Source organism: Biomphalaria glabrata, chromosome 4 (genome assembly GCF_947242115.1).
Source record: "Biomphalaria glabrata chromosome 4, xgBioGlab47.1, whole genome shotgun sequence".
Taxonomy (NCBI): domain Eukaryota; kingdom Metazoa; phylum Mollusca; class Gastropoda; family Planorbidae; genus Biomphalaria; species Biomphalaria glabrata.
In genome coordinates this window covers 42,960,624-42,986,907 of record NC_074714.1, presented here as the reverse complement: position 1 = coordinate 42,986,907, position 26,284 = coordinate 42,960,624, and the positions used below count along the sequence as shown (strand labels likewise).

Below are 26,284 nucleotides of genomic sequence, written 5' to 3'. Positions count from 1 at the left end.
GTTATTGATATTTTAACCGATCTTTATATTATGCCATTCCCCTATTAGCTGATTGGGGGGGGTGCGATTAAATCTATTTCCCTTTTAACCTAAGCCCTTTGACTGGGGGGGGGCGGTCCTATTTTTGTGGAGAAATCATAATTAATGAACAAAATTAGTTAGTATAAAATTTATATATTATGTTTCGCTTCCCTCTTCTATCTTGGCCGATCCGGTGGGATGGGGGTGGGGAGGGAGTGATTGCATTTACTTATCTCCCCACCCTAGCCCTTTGAGTGGGGGGGCGGTCCTATTTCTTATAGAGAGATCATAGTTTGTGAACAAATTTAGTTGAATATCTAAATAATATAAGCTACTTATTGATATTTGAATACATTTGTAAATTATGTCGCACCACACTCTAATCTCAAATTTTATCATTAGTAAATATACAATGAAAAAGGGTTGGACCAGGTGGGAGGACAATCCTAGAAAAGAGGGGGTGGGATCAATAAATCTTAGTACTGCATTTTGTCCGTATGAAATTGTAAAATTATTTTCACTGAGTGACGAATTCTACGCAGTTACCAGAGGTCGATACACATTCATAACAGTAATATTTAGCTTTATTTACCAAAAAATATTTTTTACAAAGTAAATATTTAAGAAGAGCTGAAAAATATAATATTTAAGAAACCGTATCAATTATGAACAGAACATATAATTGATTTATATATAAGATTTACGGTAACGCTCCAAAGACCAGCGTAGGCGCCAACTTGCCTTAGCTGACATAGAAGAGAGCACCTGGTTGCATGCGGCCTCAGAACGAACAGCTGGAGGTCACTCACAAAGGCCGCTGGATACACGTTTGAGACCAAAAGAAAATCCGCTGCCGAGGACAGACGCAGTCGGCGAAAAGAAAATCTAAATCGACCACCTGAGGACAATGGTTATGCTTTCCCTGGGTGTAGCAAAATATGTAGGTCACAGTTGGGGCTGCGCAGCCACCGGAAATAATGTATTCCTCACTGATCCTCGGACTCGAAGACAAGCCTTATTATGATTATATAAGATTTACATCTATTTTATACTGTTCCCAATCCTGATGAAGATCTAATTATTCTCTTGATGGAACTTCTAGGGAAAGTGGATTGTAAAACTATTTCCTACTTTTTCTAAAAACGACCGCATTCTATAGCTTACTTGGATTTCGCATCTAGTGATTAGTGATTGCTTTCTGCATCAAATTATTGTACCTAGTTTACTTAAATATGTTTCGTTAATATTTATTCTTTCCTTCTTGTGATAACATTCAACAACACAGCATTTTATGGTCTTCAGCTACACGACAACATTTTATAGTATTCAACAACACAACATTTTATGGTCTTCAACAACACGACAACGTGTAAAAATGTGACATTGATCTAAAAACTTACGTTTTTGAAATCTTAATAAGTCGAATGTTGGTTTTGGTGGAAATTTCTGCCATTAAATTTTTGGAGAAGTCCACAGCAATGTAGCCAGTGTCCTGTTTGAAATATTTAATACACGTTATTGCTTCCTAGTGTAAACCTTTGCATGATAGAGACGGGCAGGGTTAGAACCATGGACCATCGAGAAGACAGTCAAGAGAGCATACCACACAGCCAGGCAGACATCCTTGATGAGTTGACAGTTGATCACTCTAAGTTTTTTTTTTTTTTTACAGTTATACCTAATCTTGAGTCCTCTCTTAAATCATCTATAAAGTATTCTTTTATACTTGCAATTTTTTTTCAACAGCGCTCATATTAAGTCCCTCTGTATCTTTGTTGTATCTTTTATGAAGTAATTTTATGCAATAGATTTTTCGACTACTTCCACTCATTCAGCTCAAAGTTTACATACAAGCCCATGCTCGATGGGGGCAGGGGGGTGCTTTGTATTAATAAAAAATTTGTTTGATATAGAAATGCGTTTAAAATGTACTAAGCAAGGGGAAGATAAGCATTGTGTAGCACATTGGAATTGAAAGAGAACAAGAGAAAACTAAAATAATAAACTCTGAATGTCAAGATTAGAACAAAGACTGTATGCATATCAATTATAAAGAAAACTTTGTAATGGATTTGATACTTTAATTGTTTTAATTACCCATTTTACTAAAAAAAAATTAAATATATTTACATGGGCGTTATTAGATCTATATATCGATAATTAAGCAAACATTTGACAATCACATAAATGGGGGCGATCAGGCATATGTACTTGTAACTACACAGACAGACGGAGTGACATACTATGAGTTTAGTACAGATTACTTTGTACTGCAAGAGAAAGAGCTTAGAAATCTGATTTTCTAGTGCAAAAAAAAAACAAGATTACAAAGAGAGTTTGTGTTACACAAACTCAGAGGCGGCCCCCGTCGAAGTCGGATCCCTGTCGGATCTGCATATTCGCAAATAATATTCAAGAGGTGATTTAATTTTGATGGTCAAAAGTAATAATGTTTCAAAGATTCATTTGCCGTAAATTTAAATTAAATAAAAAATAGTAGATTAGTTTTAGTATATTATAACATTGCAATATTGATCAAAACGTTTGGAAATGAAAATCTACACTTTTTTTTTACACTTTAAGTTTAGAAATTGAAATTCTACATCTTAATCTAGTCTATTTTAGTCTAAAATAGATCTAGATCTAGACTCTAAAATAATTTTAATTAGAATATAAATCCAGATCTAGATATACTGTAATAAAAATCTAGATCTAGTTTAAAAAATCTAGATTAGATCTAAATCAAGATATCATTCTTTTTTTAAACGCGAGTCACATAACGAGGCTTAATAAACATTACTATACCGAGTTCTTTTTTCATTTCATTTGAAGAATTCATTCCATATGACGTCAAAGGATAAAAAAACACTACGTCACACGGCCTAGCTAGAATAAAAATCGCCTTCACCATTTATCGAGTGTTCATAGACTTTGGTGCACCGAGTGCGTTCTTTTAGCATTTCATTTAAAGAATTCATTCCATATGACGTCAAGGAAAAAAACAACACTACGTCACACGGCTTAGTTAGACTAAAATATGTTTTCATTAATCCGAAAAATTTTTCGAGGGTTAATAGACATTGGTGCACCGAGTGCGTTCTTTTAACATTACATTTAAAGAGTCCATTCATATGACGTCAAAGAAAAAAAATTCCATTACCTCACAATAGGCTAGTACCGGTACCATAAAAAATGTCTTTATTTAAACGAGATATTTAACGAGGGTTCATTGACATTGGTGCACTGAGTTCTAATAGAATTTATTTAAAGAGGATCAAAGCCGCATTGTTTTTGCGTTTTGTCTGTCAGTCGGTCTGTCCGTCATCTTGATATTAAAAAAACAACAACTAAAAGTTATTAAAAATTGATTAACCTTTATTTTACGTTTCAAAACATCGCAATAATTTTTAGGCATGAACACAATTGAAAAGTTTATATAATAGATTGTTCCGGATGTTTGTATCAATAGTAAAAGAAAAAGAGAATTTCAGATAAATGTAATACAGTTAATTAAATTTTTTGCATGGTCTCGTATAAAAATTAGATGTACTACAGCCATGTGGAGAGATTTTCATACCTTACTTTTGTGTTTGGATTCTGTTTTCCTTAAAAATTGGAACATAATATTAACGATAGTTAGATTTTTTTTTGTTTTAGGTAGAAAGTTAAATGTACTGTAAGAGTAGTGAGTTAAAATATTTTTCATAAAAATCCGTAAAAAAATTATTTCGTAAATGAGAAGATTATTTGTTTATTAATTAGAAGAGGGAGTTCAAACAATTATTTGGCGTTAGTAGATTTTTAAATAAATTCGGAAATTTCTGGCGACGATTTGTAAGAAACAAAATCCGGAACTTTTTTTATCGATTACAAAACTTCTATGTTATGTTTCAGCAAGAAAATTAAATGTCTAAAAAGTAATTTTCAGTAATCAATTCTAGTAAATTACTTTTTTTTAAAGCCCTGAACAACCTATTGTCGATATTTTTAAAATTTGTTTAAAGATGAAAATACGGAACAATTTGATATTGATAACCAAATTATAGTGACGCATTGTCAAATAATATAAGTGTAATATTAGTAAATTATGCGATTTCAAACAATCATTAGGCAAAATTCATGTTTTATAAAACAATATCCGGAACATTTTTACACTTAATGAAATATAAGTCAGTATAGAGATTTTGATTTAGCATTAATATGCTATTTACATTAAAAACGGAACAACATATTATTGATAATGTGTTTTTGCAACGTTTATGCATGGAAATGGAATGTAATATAAATTAGAAGAGCAAACAAACATTTGTTTGGGTTGATTAGTTTTGCACAAAAAAATCCGGAACAATCAATTTTTTTAGATACTTAAAACTATTGAGATGTTACGGGAGGAACATTAAAGGGTAAATCCGATTTTGAATAGCTTCTAGAGTTCTAGTTTTTTTAATCTAATCGTGACGGACAGACCGACCAACAGACAAAACGCACAAAAAAAATCTACTTTTATTCAGATGGGGGCACTAAGCAAAAAATAAATAAAATCTGATTTTTTTTAAAAAGTTTAAGGCATTGGTTTAGCACCTGGTCATATTGCGACGTTACGCTACTGCACCAAAATCGCTGCATAAAAAGTCCATTTAAGGGGAGGTATCCCTGAAAATCTTATTTTTCTTATTTCTGAAGCTAGGCCTTTGAAATTTGTTATGGTAACATATAATGATATTCTAAAATAAATAATGCTAAAAAAAAAGTTGTTTGAATGATGGTTGCCATGGTAACGGCGGCCATATTGTTTATTGTATACAAATTAAAACTCTGAATTTTGTAAAAACTATTGATCAAAATTACATGAAATTGAATTTAAAGATAAGAGAAAAGGATCCTCTAAATTGGTACAACATCAGAATTAAAGATTTAAGTATGTTTTTTTTTTTACAAATTTTTGAATTTTTAGTTATATTTTAGGCATAAAAAACAGGATAAATATTAATTAAAATTACTTTAAAAAAAAAGTAAATAAAAGTTTGAAAAAAACTCATTATACGAGTAAAGTAAATGATGTCCTTAAGAAGTGTTTCAAATTTCATTGAAATCTATCAAGTAGTTTAGGAGAAATTCCTAGTAAGGCATAATGATATGTGCAAAAAGTAACATTTTGAGAAAAATGAGTTTAAAGTATAGATTTGAAAACTTAGAAAAAAGTATTAAAAAGTTTCACAAAAATTCATTATACAAGTAAGGTATATCATGTCTAGAACAAGTGTTTCAAATTTCATTAAAATCAAACAATTAGTTTAGGAGAAATCATGTGTACAGCTAAATGACCTACGTGAAATTTATATTTGTTGATTTCTGAAAAAAGAAGAAAAAAGCAGAAAAAAAAACAGCTAAAACTGTCCTGCTTCATAAGTAGGTCCCTCTGCATCTCTTAACTCAAGTTCCCTTCGAGCTTTTGCATCTTTCCTCATCTGGAGTCGTCTCATGACCACTTTACTTTTTTTATACGCCGACCCACTTAATCGTTGATTCTGTCGACTCAAACCAAGACGATGGGCATGAAACGTGTTTTTGCAGAACAGAATATTTTTCATTATTTTTGAAGCAGCAAATCCAAAGTTAAAGTCATAAATAGAGGATATCACTGAAAATGTTACCTTGTTCCAAGAAGAAAATTTCTTTTTATCACAAGTACTCCAAATCTTGGAATGCAAAGACTCGTTGGCGTTTTGGGTAGCACCTAGCAAACAACGTTGTAAGAGGGCTGGCTCGGAGAGGCGTTTATATATTGGTTTTAAGTGGTCAGCTAGTAGCTTATAATTTAGAGGAGTGCAGAGAAGCTTGCTATGTGGACCAGGAGTCTCATTTTTAGCAACAGCAGCATTGTAGAAGCACCACGAGCCAGATCCAGTTGGACACAATTGATGTTTCAGTGATTTGTCAGTTGACAAGCAATGATAAAGAGATGCCATTATAGCTTTCTGCATATCAGAAACATTTTTATGCTTTCTAATGGCTCTAGAGTAATAAAGTGTTAACTTTTTTATAGTGTTTTGAGTTAGTTTACCATGCCCTTTGCCTCCAAGAGAAGTACCTTTTTTGCTACAATCAGCAACTAAATTTCGAAGTGCAGATCCCATCCTTTTACCAACATGGTTGACACATTCTTCTTTTACTATGGGAATGTCACCATAAGGTTTAAGTTCAGTTACTCTTTTGAAAGATTTAGCATCTCCATCAGATAACATTGATGTGTAGCGAAGCTTAAATTTTGTAACTGACCTCAGCCATAATACCTCTGCGGCATGTGTTTCCCATCATAGCTGATGAACCTGTAAATATAAAGAAAATCAAACAGTTTAGAAACTTGTTAATATTATTTAGTGAATCTACAAAAAAAGCAAAGCTAATAAAAATTTAGCGAAGAGAATTTAAAAACTATACACAAAGACTTGATAGAAGTGTAAATTATATTTAATAGACCCTCACCTGTGTAGTTGATTTCACAAAAAGGCTTGTGTGTTTCAAACCATTCTGAATACTGTGATGGGGATTTTTCTTTAATCTTTCTGCCAGTGGTTTGACAGACCAAACAAAATGTTGAAACTATGTGGAAATCCAAAACATATCCTGTTAACACATCAACAACACATCCAATTCCAATATGTGAAGTGTGTCCTCTGGTTAGCCACGAGCCATCATATGAGACATCAATATCAATGATATCTTCTTCGTTTATAGAAACTCCACTTTCCTCCGCATGCTTTCGACGAATAAGGTCAACAGTTTTAAGTTCTAGGGCCTGTCGGATATCATCACCTTTATTGTAAATTAGTTAAGTAATATTTAGAAAGTTTTTTTTACACATTCCAGGTATGTCTAAATGTTCACACAGTTTGTTAAATGTGTAGGAACCTAATCCACATAAGATTGATGATAGAACTGCAGAATTGTTAACAGAATATCTTTTATTTTCTTTAGAATAACCTGATGTATGGTTGCTACTTACAACTGTGCTGCATGTTTCACAGTTAATGCTAAGTTTAACAGACAGGCCTTTGCGACATTTTTCATCAGAATTTAATTTTAATGAAGACTTATTGCAGCCAGGACAAAGTAAAGGCTGTATAAGGGCCTGAAGTTGGTCAAATTCAACTATTGTTCTGTTAGTGTGTGGAGTGGTGGATATTAAATTATCAACATCTAATTTGGGAATGTCAATAATTTTACTTTTACTCACTAGACTTAGATCTAGATGCCAATGCCTCACTTTTATTGGCTTCGGTAGACACATTCTCAATTTCAACTGCTGCCGTAATATTATGTCCAGAAGATGAATCAGATCTAGATCTAGTAGGGCTAGGTGTTGATGAAGATATAGATCTAGAACTTGTTGTGGAAGTACTAGATTTATCTAGATCGACTAGAGTCTTAGATTTACCAGTAACTCTTTCTAGATCTAATTTGCGACTCATTCGAGCTTGCTTCAATTGAGCTAGCCTTTTGTTGAGTCTAGCCATTTATAAAAAACAAGGTGAAGCAGATCTAGAATATTTGATGAATAAAAAAAGAAATATATATACTGTAACTGTTGAATAAATAAGAAAATGCACACATGAACAGAAAAGAAAGTCAACGTGTAGACTTCGCCATTGAAATAAAGTCTATTATCGATAGTCGGAAATAACAAAAGTAGTTACGGGGATTCCGACCACGGGGGCAAAATCAACCAATGGCGTTTCTTTATTTATTAGCAAGGCTAAAAATAATCTAATTTGCTTCAAAAGTTGACCGAAGATTTCCGATCATTACCGAAATTGAATGAAACATAGAGCGAAAACGAGGCGTCTTTATAAAACTAGAGATCGTGAGGAAAAAAACCATACCAAACATCGATAGTCAAACAATGATTTGCTTATAATAGAGATGGCGTAACCAAGGGCCATTTTTGTACTTTTCAAGAAATTTATAAAAATTTTGTCTCATAGGCCTTACAAAAACAACATAAAACATGTTTTAGACACAGATTTAAGCAATAAAAATGATTGTAATGTAATGAAAAATGGTTGATCTACTTAATTATGTTATTAGTTAAAAATCGATATCCTAGACCTAAAACTCGATTTTCTCTAGGGATACCTCCCCTTAAAAAAATGTGCGTGATATTTACATACAAAGTGCATTATTAGCCTTTATAAACAAATAGAAAATTTTTCTTTTAATTTTAGCAGCTAGTTGACCAGAAAAAACATCTTTAACTATTATTTATATTTGTTGTAAACATTTCCTGTACATTTTAAAAATATATTTGACTTAGTGATACTGAAAATACACAAAAATGTCTATCTTTGTTAGCATATTGTAACATTGCCTCCCTTACTTTTACGTAATTGTTTTAGAATCGGTGTATTTTTATGAAAAAATCGCTTGCATAATTAATTTTATAAATTAAACGGTTTGCTTTTAGAAAACCAAAAGTAGCCGTTGCACCTAAACTTTTCAAGCCGCATTTAATGATGAAATAATATTTTTCATATCTCTTCTAGTTTTCGAGATCTGAGTGTGACAGACGGACAGACGGACAGACAGACAGACGGACAGACAGACATTTTGCACAAACCTAATAGCGGCTTTTTCCCCTTACGGGGGCCGCTAAAAAAAGCACAAAAAAAAAACACACAAGAGATATTGTAAACATTTAAATTACATTCACGATTCCATTCCTATTTTCTGTACATGCATGCTCCAAAACAAAAGCTAGCTATTTTTCCTGCCAATGCTACTGAATAATGAAATGACGCTGGGTGTAGCAGACACAAATAAGTTTAATATAACACCACATAGTGAATACACCATACAATTCGACCCAGGAATGGTCAGTATTAATCCAACAGTAATATACAAATATCACAACTTAGTACTTATTCTATAACCAACTACTTTAAACATCTAACTCTACTGCTTATATCTTAAGTGACTCAATACAAGTGCTTGCTACAAGATCTCTATGTGGACTGACTGCCTTTAACTCTCTGGTTCACCTAAGGTCAAAAGTGTTCACCTTAGTGCAACATGGGTTGTGAATAAGATTCACAATATGGAATTAACATACACAATACAGAATTAGGGTTTCTACTCTATGGCACCAACTTTGAGGTGGTGACATTACCTATCACCCCCCTTTTGAAAAAAAATTTTGAAGAAATTTTTTTCAGCTTGATGACATAATTATCCTAAGTAGGATCAATTGGAATTCTTGGGGTCTATGAAATGTACAATTGCAGAGTTCAAATAGAACTACAAACTTGAAATAAAATATATAATATGACAGTGTTACACAAAATATTTGCTGAATCAAAAAAAAATTCATACAAGGGCAAAATTCTCTAATTCATCATATTCTTGTAAGGCAATTCAAATAATTCTCTGAGTCAAATACTTAACATCCCAAATAATTCTTTACATGTAGTTCTAATATATACATCAATATTCAAATGTGTTCAATATTTACAAGTCTTTTTCATAATAATATGTGCAAAGTGTGACGAAAATTTCAATGACAATCTCCTATGTCACAATGTGAAAAATAAATACAAGTTTTTATTCACAATATCTATCCACAAAAATCTTTGACACTATAGCAATGTTAGAAGTCTGTTTTTTTTGTTTTTTTTTAACACCAATAGTACAATATGTACAAATCATGTAGAAAATGTTACAAGTAAGTCTCAATATGTAAGTGATAAAAAAAAAAAGTATAGAAAAATTCAAAATATGTGTCAAAATTCAACATCAAATTGATTAATGATCATTGTTACAAATTCAATGTATCTGTTTACTTCAATATGAGGTTTGACATCTCCATAAAAAATTGTTGTGCATTAATATTACACAAGTAAATATGTATAATTCAAGTATCAAAATATTGGATCAAAAGTATCAACATGAAATCAAAGTAATAAGTATCCCTCATAGTGCTTGTTACATGCACCTTATGTTTCAATTAAGTATTTCTCCATATGACAGTTCAAATAATTTGTAGCTAGTAATGGCAAAAGTTTAATGTTACATTGTTTATCAAATAATAATTATTGAGTACAAAGTTCAAAAAAATCTTTGTCGAAAAACTTCATCTGAGAAAATGTGTCAGTTGTGATACAATCTTTGAGGTTACATTAATTTGTTCAAGCATATACATACAAGCATAACATCATAATGGTTTAGTTGTATTCATTTTAATCTGTTGTGAAAAAATGTGTAAGTCCAATTTAAAAGAATAATATCAAGTGTCTCTTTCAGTACTTGAAATATCAAAAAGTTTGTACAACAATCTTCTTGTTTACATCAATGATTGTTACAAAAAAATAAAGTTCATAAGAATAGTTTGACAAAAATGTTTTCAAAAAAAATACAAGTGTATGTCAATATTTCATTACACTAATTGACATTGAATAAATAAGTTACATTATGAATCAATCTCCTTTTTCAATAGTATTGAAAAATGTGACTAAGTTATATAATTGTGATAAATGACATAGTAAAAAATTCCAATCTTGTTTACAATAGCTGTAGAAAAAAAAATTTGTCACAGTTGTTCTCAATACAATGAGAAAAAATAATGTTTACATTGTATGGAAAAAAATTAAGCTAGGTACTGAATAAGTTTGGAAAAAATTCAATGTTTGTTTACATTGTTGAGTACAAAAATGTTATTCTTGTTGACAAAAGAATGTGAAAAAAATGTAGGTTACAATGAAGTAATCAAATTCCAAAGTTTGTTTACAAATAGAGTTTTTTTTTTTAAAAATGAAGTCTTAGTTCTAGTTCAATATTTACAAATATAGAATACAATGTTTTCAAAATAATGCTCAGTGTTTACAAAATAATGCTCATAGTTGGTTGTAAAAATAATTTTTTACTTTAAGGTGTGAATCTTAAATCTTTGACATTTAGCAATACAAGTTTTGACTAACATGACATAGATCATTATCTAAGTCATTCTGATTATCTTGAATATATCTGGACATAAAATCAGCAATAACATTATCTTTCCCTTTTATTTGTTTTTTTTCAAAATGGAAATCAGCTAGGATCATGGTCCATCTTGTAATTCTACTATTGGTATTTGCTTTAACATTTAGAGTGGTTAATGGTTTATGATCTGTAAATATTAGGAAAAATCTGCCTAACAGATGTCTTTTTAGTCGCAGTGTACACCACAGTATGGCTAAACATTCTTTTTCTATGGTACTGTTTTATATTCTATTGGTCTTTCAGTTGCTACAGCTGCTATGTTTTGTCTGGTATGATTGTTATTGTGGTAAGTATGTTGTCTATCTTGAAATTGGTCTCTTCTAGACATTCTGTTGTTTTGCCATCTTCTGTTTGTTTGATGTGATCTACTGTTAGTTGGACTGTAGCTTTGCCATGTTCTTCTGTTATATTGTTGTTGATAGGATCTATTATAGTTAGGACTGAAGCTCTGGAAAGTTCTGTTATCTCTTCCATATTTATGGTTTCTATTTACATATTGCTGTTTTTCTGATGCCATTCTCTTTCTGCACTCTGCTTTGGTGTGACCCAATATGCCACAGAAAAAACATTGTATGCTCTTGGCATATTTAAATTTATTTGTAGTTCTTGGATGGTTTTCTGTCACTGTTGCAGCTACATTGTACAATTCCCTTTTGTCAATGGTGATGTTTGGGTGGGAGTCTTTGTATGTTGTTAAGTTTGATATCAATTCAGCTTCGTTTTTTATTTTTCTCTCCTTCAGGAATGAGAATGCTGCATCTGTAACATTACTTAGCACATTCTCAATGAGAAAGAAATCTAATATCTGTTTGGGGTCATCTAAGTTGCAGTTTGCGAGTTGTAGCCACTTTGTTATGTTCTGGCGCATGTCATGTATTGTTCTTTTTAAATCTGTATTCTTTGCTAGTTTTATTTCCCTAAAAAGTTTTCGATAGTGCTCCTCCGTTTTGCCAAAATGTTCAATAAGTCTTTGTTTTACTGTGTTGTAGTCTTTTCTTTGCTCCATAGTTAGTGTGTCGATGATGTTTAGTGGTTCACCTCTTAGGTTAGCTAGCAGTTGTTGAGCCATTTGTGCACTATTCATATTTGCTGTTTGACAGATATATTCAAATTGAATAATGAAATTTTCTAATGTGTCTTCTTTTGGGTCAAAGTTCCTAAATTTGCTATGATACTGATGATGAGATGAAGTTTGACTTGCTGAATTGTCTTTATTTTCTTTTGCTAGCTTGGCCATTTTTTCTTCATGTTCTTTTAATTTTATTTCATGCTGGCGTTCTTTTTCTTTCTCTAAGTTTTCTTGTTCTTTCTCTCTCAGTCTTCTTTCATGTAGCCTTTCTTCCCGTTGCTTGTCTTTTTCTACTCTAATTCTATCTATTTCAATTTTAATGAATGCAGCTCTATCATCTTCTTTTAACTTTAGTTTATCCACTATCTCTGTTAGTTTTTCATACTCAGCCATTTTCAAAGATTCAAATTAGTAATATAGTTTAGTAATAGATATGTGTACTAGATATTTGTAAATGAAATATTGTACAATAAATACTTATTATTGCTCAAATAGTAATTACAGGTAATAGTAGATATATATTTTGTGCGAAACAATTGAGGTTATGAGGTATCTTAAGTTATTCTTGGTACTTTGTCTAGTTCGTAATGTAATACTTTACTGATCAATTATGTGATTATGTATTTTTAGTATCTCCACTTGCAATGTAAAAATTTATTGCAACAAGTAATTCACAATTATGTGAGCCTTATTAGTCTGATAAATAGTGATCAATGTATCAATGGTATCAAAATAGTTCAATGTGCTCAAAGTATATATTATATACAATCAATCTTGTCACAATCTCAAATCAAAATATATCCCATAGTGTATCAAGTGTGTAGTGTAGTGTTGATAAAAAATAGGTTGAAATAAGAAGTAAAATAAATATCTATATTAATAAGTAATTAATTAGACAAACATAAATACACTATAGATATTAAACAGTCTGCTTTAAAGAGACATTACAAGATAGTAGAAATAGTAGACAAAAGAATTACAATGAGAAATAACTATGACGCAAAAGAAAATTCAACAAATGTAAACAAGACAATATCAATACAAGAGTTTAACAATATGATAGATACTTGACGAAATACAAACTTAACTAATACAGCTATACGATCAAGTATTTACTTTATCTAAAGAGTCCCTACCAATACCTGGATGCTGACTTGAAAAAAAATATAAATGCTCAGACTCAATAGATAATTAAATTTAGTCCCTAAAGTCAAATGTATATATAAATACAAATGTAAACAATGAAAAAAATTGTGGTGTAGTTCAAAAAGAACTAATCAATACTGATAATACTAAAGGGTAATTAAAGTTACTTCCCTTAAATATTCACTTGATGCTTGACTTTTACATAGAGTTCCGGTGATGCTCCACATAAAATATGTCCACGGTACAGTTCATAAGTAATCCACTTGCTAAATCCGCAGCACAACGGTACAGTTCATAAGTAATTCACTTGCTAAATCCACAGCACAACGGTACAGTTCATAAGTAATTCACTTGCTAAATCCACAGCACAATGGTACAGTTCATAAGTAATCCACTTGTTAAATGATATAGTACTCAAGTCCTTGAACAATAGTAATCCAATAAATACTTCATTTGCTTGATAGGTAATCCACTGTTTCGTACAGTTGCTGAAACAAATATAAATAACTAAAAATGACCTTAGGTAGTGACGACAAGAGAGGTCTAAGAGTGGGAGCGCTCTCTTATTAAATGTGCTGTTAGACAGCGACAATAGGAGTGTGTCATTAGAATTATGACGAGCACTCGATGTAGATGATTCTTGAATATGTCAGCTACTTCGACTGACCATATATCAGCTGTCTTCAAGCGATGACTTGAATGACTTGTAGTACTAGATTTTCACCCACACCGGTTGTAGTATCACGGTTGTCTAGTTTCACCCACACAGGCTGTAGTATCCAGGTTGTCTCAGCATATCATGTTTGATCTCTTTCGCTTAGGATGTTAAAAAGTAACTTTGAACAATGCTGTGCTCCTAAAGCTATCTCAACTGGTGTACAGAAAAAAAGTACAACCACATAAATCAGGCTTCTAGATAAATGACACTTAGGACAGTAGTCAACTGTAAAAGTTGAAAATACAGCTCAGACAGGAACAGTTCAAATTGTTCAGTTCATCACAGATGAAAAAAATAGCTCGCTAACGGTAACTGTGTCATGGCAGGTCGATGTGACATGTAGTAGTAGCTCTAGATACCAAGTGTGTAGTCAAAAAATTTAATAAATTCTGGATTAGTTGCAATTCATGTAGAGTTCAATCTTGAAGTACAAGTTAAAATAGTAGGCACAGTTAACTTTCAATTTCAGCTCTGTTTTCTGTTAGTAGTGTTAGACTAGCTGAAGATAATAATAATGTCACTCTTGGATCACGTGAATCTCACTTGAAAAATTGTGTGCTGGTTTCAATAAATGTAGATCTAGGTCATCTAGGTAATGTTGAATGTGTCGCTGAACGACCAAATGAGAAAAATAGTAGAGTCTATAATAATCAGGTTTTAGCTTTCTTGCTCGTTGAGTGGCGTCATGATTTGTGTAAACAAATATTTTTTAGAGTTACTTTTTCATGTGTTAACTAAATAGTTCACTTGCCAACTTCAAAAATATCCGTATAAATGTTACTGTAAGTAACTGTAGTATTAAAATACTTCTGACAGCAATAGAAAAAATTCTTGACTTGTTCCTCTGGTGCTCATAAATCCTTTAAGTTAGTAGATCTGACACTTCTGATATCATAAAATATCGTTTGCTGACACTTCTGACACTATTCTGACACCAAAGATGTCATTTTCTGACACTTCTGACACCATTAAATGTCGTTTTCTGACACCACTTCTGACACTATAAATGCTGTTTGCTGACACTTCTGACACCAAAAATGTCACTGTGTTGTTTTATAAATGTCACTGTGTGATTTTATATGTTATGAATGTGGCTGTGGTTATCAATGTAGGCGTGGTGGTGACATTGGGTTCTTGTTACAAATCACTAAATAATGAAATGACGCTGGGTGTAGCAGACACAATAAGTTTAATATAACACCACATAGTGAATACACCATACAATTCGACCCAGGAATGGTCAGTATTAATCCAACAGTAATATACAAATATCACAACTTAGTACTTATTCTATAACCAACTACTTTAAACATCTAACTCTACTGCTTATATCTTAAGTGACTCAATACAAGTGCTTGCTACAAGATCTCTATGTGGACTGACTGCCTTTAACTCTCTGGTTCACCTAAGGTCAAAAGTGTTCACCTTAGTGCAACATGGGTTGTGAATAAGATTCACAATATGGAATTAACATACACAATACAGAATTAGGGTTTCTACTCTATGGCACCAACTTTGAGGTGGTGACATTCACCTGATATGTGGTTGATTGACAGACAGTCACTGGATTCTGAGCCATCACCGCCACCAGGCATAACAGAGCTACATAAAGGAACAACTGACGCATAGTTATGTTCTCTTAGATTGAAATCAATGAAGAGTTTTACTACATTGATAGTGCTCTAAGATCAATTGCTCATAACTTAAATTGTGTCGTTCTTATATAGGCAATGTCGACGGACGTAGAAAATATCACAATATAGTCCCATGATAAATCAACAAGACGTATTGCCTCACTCAGTACAAGATGTCAAACAATTTTATAGTGGGATGTATATCAACAGAATGTCCTGTTAGTGTTTAGGATAGCAATAAATGGACGACGAGTATAACATTAAATATATTGAGACTTTTTTTTTGCTCTCCAAGTGGTTAGCAATAGGACCCGCAGGTGGGAAAACATTGTTCCGGAAACAACTAACGCTACCTGGATTAGCGGCATTGAGAGTGAACTCAAGCGTCCTTTGTTTCTTCCATAGAAATTATTTGTACCAAAAATTTAGAAGCACACAGAAGTAAGTTTGTTTTCTGTTTAGCTATCTCTATTGATGTACTAAAGGCAAGTACAAGGGGCCCATTTTTTTATGAGAGCTGTTAGTTGGTTTAGAACAGGTATTGTGGATCATTAATATCTACTTGACAAAGTGTGGAATTGGAAATCAATGCCAATCATGGGCGTAGCCAGGATTTTATTTCGGGGGGGGGGGGTAGGGTTTGTTCGAATGTCGTCAAGCTATATCTCTACGTCATAAAAACGGTCTCAAAAGCCTTCCAAAATATTCTGTTTACATTTCGCTATCTATCTATCTATATTATTCTCAACAGTGTGGACACCAAGACGTAAAAGAAAAAATTACTCTTTAATTTCTAAAAGTCGGACTACAGTTACCCACAAAAAAAAAAGAGGGGGGGGGGAGAACAAGTAGTATTCACCCGCCACTAAATAGAGGGGCCGGACTTAACCATTGTGACCAACAAATCATGGAAATATCACTCTTTTATTTCTTTTATTTCGAACTAGAGTTACCCCACGTAGCTTTAGCGCGAAAAACAAAGAGGTTGGGGGAGGGGGGGGGGAGAACAGGTAATCTACTCAGTATTTAAACCGTTACTAAATAGCAGGGCCGGACTTAACCATTGTGGGGCCCTATGCGAAACGGATTTCGCGTGGCCAAGTTTGGGTAGTGATACGGATAATAAGTGAAAATTAAGAGTTTGTATTAGAAAATATACTCGTCTTTGCATTTTATTCATTCTTTACTACGTACAGTATTACTTTACGAGCCTTGCGTGTAGCAAAGTCATACAGTATATCATAAAAATTATGTTTCCTACATAGATCACGCTCAATAGCAAGAATTACCAAATGTTTCAATCTATCTTCGAGAATTGTTGACCTCAAGCAATTCTTCATTAGTTTTAGGCGCGAGAAGCTTCTTTCACCAGATTACACAATTACGGGTAATACATAATGCCGTTTTTACTTATCGCGCGTAGGATTGGGGTTTTCCATATTGAATGACACCCCAAAATGACAATTTCTGCCTACATATTTCATGAGATTTGTATGAGTTTTCATAAGATTTTTAATAATTTCCGGAGATTTCCAGGACTTTTTCGAATATTTTGCAATTTAATGAAATTTCCAGGAGCTCCTGGTAAATCAGGAGGCCGCTGGAAATCAGTTATAAGTTATAAAATAGTTTAATTTAATAATTTACACCTAGAATTAGCGCGGGTCCTATGAAAGTGCGGAGCTTACTGCGGTCGCATAGGTTGCAGTGGCCTAAGGCCGGCCCTGCAAATAACGGCGTATGCTACGCCGTTCGTCGACTAGTTCTTCTTAATAAACCTAGTTTTGTTTTTTACAAGTCACGTCATTCTCTTTTTAAGTCAAAACTTCTCTTATTTACGAAACAAACAACTAATTCCTAATCTTGCCACAACACATCACATGAGACCCTCGCACCCGCTACTTACACTACTACCTAGGTTATGCAGGTTTGTCCTGGTCCCTCTAGCCACAAAAACCACATAATACGTGCTAATGTCAGTCAATATGTCTGACACATCGTATCATTGTCAACTTGAACTATAATTGTAATTCTTTGGAGGGAGTCAAGAATGTTTGCTGTGGACAAGGCGAAGAAACGAAACAGGAAAGCCTTGGAACGAAACGTTTTCCTGGGATTGTCTTCAGTAGCACAGCAACTTTAGCTCTCAAAGACGTCACGACTACCACTAATAACACGATTTTTTATCTTCACAGTGCAGTAGTCTAATCGGTAGCACCATATTGATATCTATCTCTGGCTCACAGTGCAGTGCGCCATCTTGCTATCTATCTCTGGCTCACAGTGCAGTGCGCCATATTGCTATCTATCTCTGGCTCACAGTGCAGTGCACCATATTGCTATCTATCTCTGGCTCATATAAGATCTGCATGTTTTCCTTTCCCTAGAACTGTTGCGTCCACAATGTCTGCTTTATGTTCAGTTATGAGGTGCGAGAGTATTGCTTTAATCAATATATCCTAAGCATTTAGTGTAGTACTCTTACACACTGACAGTGCCGGATTTTAGTAAGTGGACACCTTGGGGAAAGGTTTTCTTTCCTTCTTTCAAGCGCCAGTATAAAAACAGTTAATAATATTAATAAATCTAATAAAACAAGCAAAAAAAAAAACAACAATTATCTTAGGGGAAGAACCGTCAATTATTTTTTATCTTAAGAGGGCAGTATTTAGCTCCCTTTCTGCTATATAAAACACAATTAATTAATTACTACTAATTTATTAACTACCTGGTTCATTTTTGAATTGATTCGTCTATTATCATCGACTATGAATAATTATGCAGACTTTTAACTTGATCCTAGATTGGGAAGTGGCAGAACATACGTGACTAGATGTTTTAAGGATAATTGAACCGTTTATAAATAACCTTTGAGAAGCATTTATTTCCATTTTTCGATATCAAATATAGATAGAATGAAAAACAATAATAGATTTAAAAAGTAGTTCAATTTTTTAATTGATTCATGTAGTGGTTTTCACAATGAATAATTTCAACTTGATCCGAGAGTTTATAAAAGCTTTGTGAAATGTATGTCATATTTTTAAAAACGTATATCATTTCTTTTATTTCTTTTCTGTTATATTTACAAAATGTAAAGTTTGAAAAAAAAAAACAACAACAACAAAAAAAACAAACTGCGTAACTTTAAAACAGTTTACGGGTAAGGTCCTTGGCGACAGCAATCTGCTTGAGTTTTAAGTTCGGCCCTGCACCCTGCGAGCTTTTAGATCGAATTCGGAAATCCAGAAGAAAGCTTCATATTTTTAAGAGGATCTATTCTATAAGAAAATAAAACTTCACTACTTGAAACACATACGCATTCTCATTTGAAAGCAACTTGTTTTCAGTTGATGGAAGAACAAGAACAAATAGTTGAAAATGTCTTGTCATGTTTTTTTTTTTTGTAACTCTAGGTCAACTCTTGAAATTTTATCAACAAAAGAATTACAACAAAACATAAAAATACTTATTACAAAAACGTATTAAAGAGGAACAACTCCACATTTACAACTATATATATATCTCGGTAATGTAGAAGTTATATCCTTATTTCGATACCAAACAAAATAATTATCAATAATTAACGAGATTATTGGTCAATTTTTTAATTGATTGACGTTTTGATAGGTACTATAAATAATAGTTTGAAGTTTGAACTTGATCCGAGACTTGGTGTGGGAGAAATAACGTGTACAATTATCTAAGACGTCAAAACCCTACATATTTAGCCTTATCTGTGAATACAGAAGGATTATTTTTCCTTATTGGTATCAAACAAAATTAGTAAGTACCAGTAATTAATTTACTAATTGTTAAACTTTGTTTTATTGATTCATGTATTGTCTTCGCCAATGAATAATTATAAAAAAACTTCTACTTGGTCCAAGATTGGGAAGTTGGAGATAAAACAATTCACAATAAAGCTTTGTAACAATGATGACCTTGCTCATATATAAATGGACTCATTCAGCTGTAGAAGGCTGCATGCTTTACAGGCGCCATGTCTCTGCTGTCACCACTGCGCCTGTTAGTATAATCGACTGGCTAGACTGGTCGTTAAAAAGCCATTTAGGACTATTGAGAGTTTAACTCATGAAAGTTCCGTTTAAAACTCACAGTAATAAATAAATAAATTAAAAGGACTTTAACTGATAAGAGGAGGGTTTCCAAACAATCAATACTTGAGATTAAAGTCTCTATCGCTTGACATTCAATGTTGTTTCACAATTTCAAATCTATTGTATTGTTAAAGTAATATATACAACGTATAGATTTAAAGCTCAATATATATTTATTTACAACCATTCACAAACATCAAGCTAGATCTAAACCTGAACCTAATCCTGAGCCTATTCCTCATAAAGTTTCATCGCATTGTTGCAGTTCACCAATAACCCTCAGAGCTTTAGTTTCGTAACACAACAGGAAGTAGTTCTTGCAGACGTTACCAATAAAATTTTGTCTCATTAAATTAGTTTCGCATCCTGTTTGCAAACGCTGAATTTTGACTCCTACGGCTGCTTCTGCTGAACGAAGACCGACATAATCTCAGCTACTGCGTATTCTGGGAACATAAAACAAGAAAAAAATGCTTAAAAAAAATAAGACAATCTCTCCAGTATACATCTTACAAAGCCATTAGTTTGCTCTTAATAACTAATAAATGCTTGATAGAAACAAAAAAGGAATATTTCTTACGCCCCCTTCCCAAATAAGTAAGAATCCTGGTTAAGAGAATGTATAGATCTACTAAACTTTATAATATTTCAGTGATAGGGCTTTAGATCTAGATTTAGAAGAAAAAACAGGTTTTTGTTACATTTCCTCTATTCAGGTTTGACGTTCATTTTATTAAAAAATGTCATCCATTAGTTATTAATTTGCTCTAATCAGCTTAATAAAGGTGGAAATGTCTTTTTGTTAAGTATTTCTTCCATATTTTATTTGTTTGTTTGTTTACTTCAGACCTTGTTTTTACACTGAAGAATTAGCAAGCTGAATAGAGGAATTGTAATAAAGAGGTTAAGCAGTCTTGTCCGAATGTCATCTGATCAGCCAGAGACAATTTGTTTGAGAACAAGCTAGCCTTTGTACACACTGCAGTTCATTAATGTAACATCACTGACATGACTAAAGTTAAAAACAACTAAAAAAATTTTAACATTCTTGACATACTGGCCAAGTATAAGAAAAGAAGCTAACAGTCCACACTATATCTATGTTCGGTAAAGACGAAGACACGGATTAAAAGATGTGTAACTAAAAAGATTGGACCAGCTCTTACCCAAAGGCTCATGAACAATGACGCATATTACAAACTATTTTCAAACGATCAACAAATATTTGTGTTATCTCCAATCAGGACACAGGAGGCTTGGTGGCTAACCGGTACAGCGCTTAGCTTTTGAATCAGGGGTCCAGGGTTCGAATCCTGGTAAAGGGATTTTTAATTTTAGGGATGTTTGGGTGCCTTTGAGTCCACCCATCTCTCATGGAGTACTTAACATTAGTTGGGGAAAAGTAAAGGCGGTGGATCGTTGTTTTGTCCACATGACACACTCGTTAACCGAGGGCCACAGAAACATAAGACCTTTACATCATCTGCCCTAAAGACTACAAGGTCTGAAATGGAACATTTTAATCAGGACACAACAAAATGAGACAACACATGGTACTGACACTGAAAATTAAATCTAGCAAAACATTGCCCTTGTAGAATGTCTTCAGAGAATGCTGACCATGCCCTTTAAATGTGTTTGCTGAAAAGTCCCAACGAAATATTGGCCCCAGAATATTCCTTAGAAAGAAAAACAAATGTATGAAGAACTGCCTGATCTGGAAACCGCAGCGCAGTGGATCTCACACATGGGACTAAACCCGCCACGTTGACATAGAGAATGCAGAAGAAGAAAAAAAAATTACTTTGATTCATTTGGGTAGCATAGAAAATCAATTCTATTGATAGTAGAACATGGCTTTTATAAAAACAACAATAAAAGTCTAATCAGAAAGCGACTAGTTTGAAGTGACCCCTAGAAGCAATGTAATAAAGAAAAATATTCAAATGAATATAATATGTTCCACATAGAAACAACTCACCTGGTGGTTTGGTGCTCACTTTCACCATCTGGTTCTGAAGTGAGTAAATAAACAGAGGGTAGGAGGGGATGGGCATCCAGTCAGTGCTGCATGCTTCATAGTTGGTGTCGAAGGTGCACACGTACATTCTGTCGTAGTTACAGCCACCGTAGGGTCCAAATATAATCATGCGACGGAAATTGTTATCTACTGTCAATCTGTATTGAAACAAAAGTATATCAGATAACCAAGTGCAATTATCGGGGCTAGTAACAATATGAAGAAATAAGATTTTTAAAGTATATAATAATGTATACATATGATGTCTAAAAAAAATGGATGGAGTAAGGGAGCTAACCAAAAATATTTAGTTTTAAATAAGTATGTATCATTTTTCGTTCCCTTTTTTTTTTTTTTTTGCGATATTCAACAAAAGAGAGGTTTTCAACCTTTTTAGCCCCGCGATCCCTTAATACTATTCCCCAAATGGCAGCGACCGCGACCCCATATTTTTTTTTTCATAGGTCTAGGTAAATGTGATTTTGTTAATGTTATGAAATCGTAATTAAATTCATATAGGCCTATCTGAAGTACAGACCGACATCAACGCATGCATCACGTGATGTAGAGGTCGTCTCAAGAAATTCACAAAACAGAAACGCGTCTTTAATAATAAAAAAAATATAGCCATTATGTATGAATCCCACGTGAACCAGTAATTGAGACCAATTTGCAAAGTCTGTGGTTTCATCAAGCTGGATGTTGAATATTGAAGTGAATTAAATGATTGATAATATCAGCAGACATGTCAATTATTTTCCTGTGAACAGTGAGGTCAGATAAGGGCATTGCTGAACGTATTCGGCTCCAGTTATCACTAAATGTCTTTGACCGTAGACAATATTAACTACTTGCAAGGGTGAGATGTTCCATAGCTCTAGCAATTATGATAAATAAGAAGCTTCAACGACTGCTGTGGTTTGACTGTGGTATTAGCCACTGAGTCAAGTCTAGATTTATTGACTTCGTTATGTCAGCCTTGAAATCTGAAATACTTGATGGGACACGCTCCAAGTAGACCCGCGAGCCAGGTATCTGGGAGTTATCCTGGACCGATCATGTGCAGGAATGTTGCCAGCCAGCCTTGGCAACTTGAACGTCTTAAAGCGAATGACCACGACGAAATGGATCGCTAATGCAAACCTGCTACGACGCCCTATATCAGTCGCAGATCGAGTACAGTCTCAAGCTAAACGCTAATCTGTGGTACATTTTGGATAACGCCAATAGCCGTTGGTGAAATCAAGACAGACATTCCCCTTTCTGGCGCTGAGGAGGGAATAAGCCGTTATGTTAGCGAACGAAAAATACTATACCCAAACGCCTAGTCGGCTTTCTATTCTAGGATCTAGCCTTAGCCAAATTTGCCTGTCTTTTCACTATACAATCGATATTACGGTTCTGACTGCTCACTATATGCACCTACTCACCCTTGAAAATTAAAGTTCACTGCTTGGGTGTCAGTCTTCAACAGACTCCAGCTTGATTCTATAATTAGCATCCGGTCATACCAAGATTGTCTGTTGGTTGAAGTTCCATTGAAGATTATATAAGCGACTTCTGAAGCGTTGGTATACAAAGCAAATTTTACCTATAAAGTAGCAGAAAATCAGCTAATAAAGAGATTGACATACTTTAACAACATATAAGGCATTCATGTGTGTGCGTTTTTGAAAAATAAATAATGTTGTACTTACTACTTTACTAATTAATAAAAAAGTAACTGTCTATATATCTACAAACATTTTTCTTAATATAGATAAAAAAATTGTTTTTTTTAAATATATTTATTTATTTAAGTTTTCTTATTTTGTCTCTCCAATAGCTATGCCTAATTTAATGTTTCAATAGATTCAATCTCGATGTCTGTAGCTGGTTTGCAGTCTACGACTTATCAGCGTTAAGTATGGAAACATATGTAGGTCAAAGTCGTGTCTAAGTGGCCATTAAGATTCAAAGACTATTTCATTTTATTAATTTGTTTACATCATTTTGTACAAAATTAACTCTATAGGCCCCTTGTTAAAACTGGTGTCCAGAATTCTCCAAGTACCTTTTCAATGTTTGTCCAGTTGTCCAGAACTGAGCTCCTAAAATGACTTGTGCACGTTTCTTTCTTGTCCCATCTGTAACATCCCATGGCCAGGTCACTGGACAGCGGCTCGTCGTCATGGTGACCATCTTTTTCCCATAAGTTGTAAAATGACGAATTAATTCCACTGTATGCCTTGAAGACAATCCTCCAGTCTTCAAACTGCAGAGCTGAAGACAGAGGAAGGTCTTAGGTTACAATAAAATAAAAATGTACAGCAGTGATTTAAAGACCTAATAATTACACAATTTTTGCGGTTTTATTTTGCACAATAATGTACAATCTGTTTAAAATTCAAATGTACGTATTAAATGTTCATTAAAGATAGTCCATTGGGGACTATTTGGTTATGGAAGGCCTCACCAATGACCTGCAACGTCACAAACTGTGGGAAGTTTAGACCAATAACTCGTTGCCACGTTGTAAAGACCTGTGACGTGGCAACGAGCTATTGGCCTAAACTGCCCAATGGTTATGACGTTGTAGATCAGCGTTCAGGTCTTCTATAACGATTGCACTCGGTCTAGCTAGGGAGTCTGGGTAACGCCATGTTAGTTGGTGACCATCTTGTTTTAGTTTTCCTCTCATCGGCAGCAATGCTCCATGTCTTTGGGTTTCATCTTGTCAAAGGGTAAATCCTACAAATCTCATACATTGTTCGAGAAAGTAGAACAAAGATTTTATCATCTCGCTCTGTCTGTGTGTCTGATACACAATTTCAAACGTGTTATTTCTCCCATTTCCCATTCACGGATCAAGTTGAAACTTTACATATTTATTGATTCTCTAAAACAACACATGAATCAATTTTTTTAAAAAAAATCATATTCGTTAATTAAATTGTGGCGATTGAATAATTTTGTTTGATATCGAAAAAGGGAAATATTTCTTTAAAAATTGAGACCTGTAGCTGTAAATGTGGATTCATTCTCTACAGACAAGCTTCTCTCTGAGTTGTTCAAAAGTATCTAGTTCAAGGCTTTCTATAAATATTGTATATCTATGAATGATTCAAGTCAAAACTTACTTGATTCATCTCTATACAGCATGAACCAGTCCAGATCTGCTGTCCAGAAAATGTTTGGAGCAAAAAACTTCTCTTTAAACGTGATACAAGTCTGGTACTTTACACTGAAGGTGGCACTGTTGCATTCACCCGAACAAAGCAGAGCACAGAAAGTAGGTTTCATTGCTAGAATACAATGTACAAATGTTTTAAAATGTAGATTTCAATGGAAGTACAGCATGCATTATATTTATGAGTACTATTCGCTGACCGTGTTAAACTGAAACGAGCAACTTTGGCTAGCCATATTTTTGATGGACATTGAGACTTTGAAAAAGCGTAAAAACTAAATACTAAATTTTCTTATTACCGGAAAAACAAGAAGTTGATGCTAAGAACAATTCGCTAAAAAATTCCAGATAAAAGCCAAAAAGTTCCTTTCAGGGGAACAGGCAGGCTTTAGGATTGTGCAAAGTTTCAAATTGATCCGAGAAAGGCAAGTGGGAGAGAATACGTGTAAAAGAATCCTGCCAGACATACGGAGAGAGTTAATAGAATTAATAATTGGTAGGAAACGTGGTCGAGACGCCAAGTGCGCTTGAACTTGGCTTAGCTTGACTACCTAGAAGGGGGCTCAAGGCTCGACACCCTACCCCCTCCCCCTCACTGGTCCACCAATGAGATTGGACCAAAAGCGCTCTGAGCATGCTATAAGCATGAAAGTAGCGCTATATAAAAGCTATAATAATAATAATAATTAATAGAAGCCTTGTAAAAAAAAAAAGCTTTTGACCAGGGATGGCTTTACTGTATGTTGCAAGCGATGAAGAAGTTTTGATAAAAACATTTTAAATATCATTTATCAATTTACCCAAATTTACCATTTACCAAAATGTAACTAGCTCAGTACTTCTTAAAAACTAAGTTAGAGAACGTTTTGGAACATCCACAGGAATACATTCTCACTTCTGCTCTTTTCAACATTATTTGGAGCATATTATGTAAAGTATTTAGTTCTAGTTTGATCATAAACGGGCGGCCTATATCCACTCTCAAGATTTTCTGGTGCTATAGACCTCAATGGACAAAATGCAAATCAGGGCTTGAGTGGTGCTCAAAGAAGAATATAAGCCTTATTGTAAGACACTGTCAAAAGTCATCCTTCAAGGTACATGGAGGGAGCAGGAAGATATGTTGGCTGGTAAACATAAAAGAATAAACCGGATATCTGATATCCTTTTAACAGCTGCTGACCGGTGTGATGTTGCTTGTTCAGGCTGTCTTGATTTCAACTATGGATGACTGTTGAATTTCAACCAATTACTCTGCAAGCGTTTGGGTGTAATTGTTCGGGTGTATTCCGTGTAGTTGATAAACAATCCAGACAAAACAAACACATCGGTTTTAACTAGTAAAGAGATGTAGT

The 26,284-nt window shown here is 33.6% G+C and overlaps 2 protein-coding genes across 2 annotated transcripts; both read right to left on the bottom strand.

Moving 5' to 3' along the window:
- Positions 1-4,772: 4,772 nt before the first annotated feature.
- Positions 4,773-14,948, bottom strand: LOC129925768 (uncharacterized). Its single transcript, XM_056026265.1, has 2 exons — positions 6,508-14,948; positions 4,773-6,350 (listed from the first exon to the last, which is right to left on the bottom strand). The coding sequence occupies exon 1, from the start codon at positions 12,512-12,514 to the stop codon at positions 11,261-11,263; it is 1,254 nt and encodes a 417-aa protein (XP_055882240.1). The 5' UTR covers positions 12,515-14,948; the 3' UTR covers positions 4,773-6,350; positions 6,508-11,260.
- Positions 14,949-19,224: 4,276 nt separating this feature from the next.
- On the bottom strand, positions 19,225-25,042 carry LOC106053997 (uncharacterized). Its single transcript, XM_013209703.2, has 5 exons — positions 24,880-25,042; positions 23,814-24,022; positions 23,191-23,351; positions 21,722-21,918; positions 19,225-20,186 (listed from the first exon to the last, which is right to left on the bottom strand). Exons 1-5 carry the CDS (start codon positions 25,040-25,042, stop codon positions 20,134-20,136), a joined length of 783 nt encoding a protein of 260 aa, XP_013065157.2. The 3' UTR covers positions 19,225-20,133.
- Positions 25,043-26,284: the final 1,242 nt, after the last annotated feature.

What these genes read in the sequence shown, in the direction of transcription:
- LOC129925768 (XM_056026265.1), bottom strand. Translation starts at nt 12,514, where the DNA reads ATGGCTGAGTATGAAAAACTAACAGAGATAGTGGATAAACTAAAGTTA.
- LOC106053997 (XM_013209703.2), bottom strand. Translation starts at nt 25,042, where the DNA reads ATGAAACCTACTTTCTGTGCTCTGCTTTGTTCGGGTGAATGCAACAGT. An exon ending in GCTGTATAGAGATGAATCAA is followed by an intron (nt 24,023 to 24,879) that starts GTAAGTTTTGAC and finishes CTCTGTCTTCAG; the next exon opens with CTCTGCAGTTTGAAGACTGG. An exon ending in AGTGAGCACCAAACCACCAG is followed by an intron (nt 20,187 to 21,721) that starts GTGAGTTGTTTC and finishes TTATGTTCCCAG; the next exon opens with AATACGCAGTAGCTGAGATT.